This window comes from Porites lutea, chromosome 5 (genome assembly GCF_958299795.1).
Source record: "Porites lutea chromosome 5, jaPorLute2.1, whole genome shotgun sequence".
In the NCBI taxonomy this organism is placed as follows: Eukaryota; Metazoa; Cnidaria; class Anthozoa; order Scleractinia; family Poritidae; genus Porites; species Porites lutea.
This window is the reverse complement of record NC_133205.1, coordinates 25,309,822-25,314,480: the sequence shown is the minus strand read 5'-3', so window position 1 is coordinate 25,314,480 and position 4,659 is coordinate 25,309,822. Positions and strand designations below refer to the sequence as shown.

The 4,659-nt window shown below is 40.3% G+C and overlaps 1 protein-coding gene across 1 annotated transcript in view; it reads left to right on the top strand.

Moving 5' to 3' along the window:
* The first annotated feature begins 2,495 nt into the window (after positions 1 to 2,495).
* Positions 2,496 to 4,659, top strand: part of LOC140937599 (phenylalanine--tRNA ligase, mitochondrial-like) — a 5,289-nt gene continuing 3,125 nt past the window's right edge. The window contains exon 1 of the mRNA XM_073387146.1: positions 2,496 to 3,163. Within this exon, the coding sequence (XP_073243247.1) occupies positions 2,567 to 3,163 (597 nt within the window). The 5' untranslated portion in view covers positions 2,496 to 2,566. The remainder of the gene's footprint in view (positions 3,164 to 4,659) is intronic.

Below are 4,659 nucleotides of genomic sequence, written 5' to 3'. Positions count from 1 at the left end.
TAGCAGTTCGTGTTTCCCTGGTAACAGGCATAGGCTACCAAGCTACAGGCATGGTTACAAAGCCGAAAAGATGGCGACCAACTCTGACACTGATGACAGTGATGGTATGAACAACAGTGACGATGAATATTTAGACGCAACGAAGAAATCGTGGACCGATTCAAAAGGTCCTTCAAGACCAAATGAAGGTATCAAAGAAAAGTTGAGGAGAAAATTTTGCCTCTTGTCGTATGGTAATTTTTTGCTCCAGACGAGGTTAGCACTTGACAGGCAAACGGCCAATGACAAAGCACAGGATATCAACGACGAGGGTCATTACGCAGATGATAAAAGTTATTTGCAAGGAGAATTTTACAGGAATCAGGAGAGTGATGAAGATGTGGGTTTTGCAGGTGACCTTGCTCAGGAATTCAATCTTATACCTTCAGACAGTGTCGGTGACCAGATGACTCTGAGAACCTTCACAAATATAAACAATGAACTGGGGATACGGGTTGTTCCGAGTGAGCGATTTGTTCGTGAAATAACAGATAAAAAAACAGAAGAAGAAGTAGATGATTAATATATTATTTTAAATGCCTCTTACGGTACCTTGCCCTGAGTGGTGTAACGCTAGATCGCTAAACTTTTACCCCATGCCGGAGGGTGGAGGGCGTGGTTGGCCCAGGAAACTTTAAGAAGGTGTGCGCCAGTGGAACTCTGGAACCTTTACCCTATACCATACTATACTGATTGCTAGAGAATTTTCATGCACAGTTTTTCCTTTTGCAGTCAACTTTTTATAGTGGCACATGGCTTGGCAGCTTGTTGGTTTGGCCTCTAACCAAAAAGCCTGCCTAGTAGGCACTAGTTTGTTTTTTAGCATGAAGGAAGAAATCTCGAGGACGGGTTAGGGGAGAAAAGGAGTGCTGGTGCCTGCTGCGAAGACCCTGGTTTTCCATTTACGCCCTCAATTTAATAACGTGACAGCGCTGCATCCACTGACGAAAAATTGATTGAAAGCAGATTGTATAGCGGCATGAGACCAACATCAGACCCAAAGGGAAAAATTGCCTTGTGAATTTTTATTTTATCTGCATAGAGAAAATGATGTAATGAGCAAACATGACAAATGCTGCTACATTTATGTTGATCAATGATGTGGATTTTAGTGAAATTCATCGATTCATCAATTCATTCATCCATCGACACTTCAGCTGACACGTACGATGATATACTTTCCTTGCTGTTTTTCTTTTAAACAGTCCAAACAGTCAGTCACAGACTGACATTCATCTAGAAGTGCACAGCGCCCCTCGAGCAAAAACAGGGGAAAAAGTTGTTCTTTTCTATAACGTACAGTTACAAAAGCTACAGTCCAAAGCTAGTTTTATTTCATAAATGTTTTAGCGCACAGCATGGAAGAATTTCTTCCCTCCTTCCCAAATGCGCGGGGCAGAATTACGGGGTGTGACATGCTTTGCATGTCTGCACTGAAAGCTGGTTTGCCTGTGACAGTTCGACAGTTGTTTTCTTTCATTGCCGTGGCGGCAAGTGAAATTGTTACAGTTATAAGTTCAAATTCTTCATTCATTTCCTTCTGGAGGTCTTTCTGAGAAATCTTCTGAGAAGTTCTATGGACTCTTAAACTAACACAGTCTTAGGTGGGTGTCGTTGGATTCAGTAAAAATTGTTAATTCGTTAAATCGCTGCATAAAATTCAGAAAACGGAACAGATTACTCGTGACTTTTGTTGTATTTTTTACCACTTTGTGGACTTTTTGACACTCAATACTGTAACTCAGCTTTATTTTAAAAAACCTATACACATTTGGGACTCAGCGACAGAAATTCCATAGTGATGACGCAAATCAAGCCTTTTGCGCAAATCAATGTTTACTTAATAAATCTGGTAGTCATGGGGTTCCAAATGTAAATTTATTAAATTTTAGGTTTCTCCTGATCGATTTTGGTAAAGTGTTGTGTTCACCTGCGAATGAACTCTGGCAAAACTCAAATGTTTGTTCTAAAGAAGACTATATTCCACAAATTTTGACTGTTTTGCTAGAGATTCATCGCATTTACATTTGACCTTTGTGGCCTTTTGTCTTTTGTCTTTTGTCTGTCATTCCAATAGCTAAAACAATGTTACTACTCCGTCGACCAATCGGGGCTTCTGACCGGATTCTGGACATATTTTATCATTAGTATGGAATTTCTGTTGCTGAGTCGCAGACGTTTCTCCGCGCGAAACGTCCCCAGCAGCGAAGAGCGAGGAGAAATGGAGGTTTTCAAAGGCTATTAGCCTGACTGACTTTAGAAGTCTCAGAATAAAAAGATTGCTCACCTTACCCAGTTTGCTTAGCTTGCCTTTTTGTGTGATGGGAGGATTTTTTTGTTATAGGATTGCCATAAATGGCACCCCTTTACGCTCCACCCCACTCCCACAGGAATGATACTCAGGGTGCTTATGACACGCTGACACCTTCGGTGATAATGATCAGCGGCAACTCCCACGAGGGAAACTTGAAGGGGGAAGGTTTGTTGTTTTCAATCGGCAATTTTTACGTGGATTTTCCCTTCAAAAATGTTACTAGCGGTGAGAACACGAACTTTTTCCAGCATCTTTAACAGGCATTTGAAGATTGGAGGCCTGACATTTGCTGCTTGCTCGCACAGCCGGGCGAACGTGGAAAGCGATCACGTTTACGTGCTCAACAAAGCTTACCCTCGAGACAATATGACCAATATAACCACGAGCATTTTAGCAAAAGTCGGGAGAAATCTCCATCACCAAAAAAATCATCCCCTCGGAATTTTAAGGAATAAGATTCAAGAACACGTTTACGCTGCTTACAGAACGCGTTGGGGTGGACCGATGTTTACCATGGTGGATTACTTGTCACCAGTAGTGACGGTAGAACAGAACTTCGATAGCTTGCTAGTGCCCAAAGATCACGTTAGTCGCGCTAAGAATGATAACTTTTACATTAATTCGGAGTTTCTGCTCCGGGCACACACTTCAGCGCATCAGAGAGACATGATCAAGAGCGGTCTGGATGCATTTTTGTTGACGGGTGATGTGTACAGGAGAGATGAAATTGACTCTTGTCATTACCCAGTGTTTCATCAAATGGAAGGTGTCAGGTTGTTCTCTCAGCATGAGTTGTTCGCACAATACAAGGTGAACAAATCTTGTTTTACAATAACTGAGTGATTTCTTGCACGCTGATTGGTTGAGAGCTATGGTGGATAAGAGTACAGACCATAGAAATGATGTGATAGTATGACAATTTGTTTTTCATATTCTTGCACATTCAATTTTCCCAGAAACTTCAACGGAAATGGTTGTCAAAAACTGTCAATGTTATTGTAATATAAAAAACAAATAGACAACAATTTTTCATGGTCTGTTCTCTTATCAACCATATAATGTGCAGACCATGGAAAATAGACCTTGTCACTGTTTTCGACGCCATCTTGACGAGTAGGCTGTTCTGAAAAAAACATCAATTGTAAACTAAAGCTACAAAGCAAAGGATTGTCCTAAAAAATTTGGGGGGTGAACATGTGCTTAAATTTCTCCAGAGGCTTGCTTTAGATTTTCCATATATTTCCTGGGACTTTCTTACAGACGAATGTATAGAAAATTTTAAAAAGTGGTTATAGGTCTTCTAGTGCATGTAACGCCCTCAAATTTTTTCAGGAGAATCCTTAGGAATGAAGCTTTAGTTTACAAATCATATTTTTTTCAGAACAGCCGTTCTACGGAAATTATTCGACATTAGATTCTCATACAAACACTGTAATTTCTCACGCGTTTGCCTACTCGTCAAGATGGCGTCGAAAATTGTGACAAGGTCTATTGTGGCTGATTTGTTAATTACCCTGTAGCTTGTGATCAGGTGTCTCAATAGCATATAAGGTGTAAAAAATAGCAGTGAGCATAGGGGGCAGGGGTTGATTGGGAGAGGGAAAGGTGTGGGAGAGATGTGGACAAAACATCCATGCTGCTATTCCAGGGACTACTAGTGTGACATCATGAAATGTTATGTCCATAGACTCTCCCTACTGGTTTTAAACTGCAAAGCAGTTGTTTTGTTTTGATGTTGTTGCTGTTGTTGTCAAAATCTGTCTTTGTAAGGTGCAAAGTGTCTGCCTGAAGTTCTTAAACCAGGTGTGCAAGCCTCACTCTATTATTTCACCCTTGCTCCAGACCTTTTGTTTGATAAGTGCTCACATTCTTGACCTAATCCTTAACCAATACTTCTCTCCCTGGTCTTACTCTATATTGTTTAACCCTCAATACAGAGCTTTTATTGGGCAAGTGCTTGTATTCTTGACTAAAGCAAATCCATAAATAATTATGCCTGTTTTTCAGTCTTCATTCCTTCCCCATTTGCCATGTTCTTTTTTCCTCCTCCCCCCTTTCAAACCTTTTAAATTCTTTGCACATTGTTTGGGTTTAAACGCCAAGAAATGATGAAGGGATCTTAATGGACCTAAGTGACTCTTGATCACACTTAAATATCTGTCTTTGCTTTGCAAGCCTTTATGGCAGAAGGGAAAATAGAGTAAAATGTAAGGTCACCCTTTCCTATAGCCTTAACACTATGATTATTATTTTGTTGTGGCTAAAACTTTCAAAGAAAAAACAAAACAGGATAAAATAATCCTGAG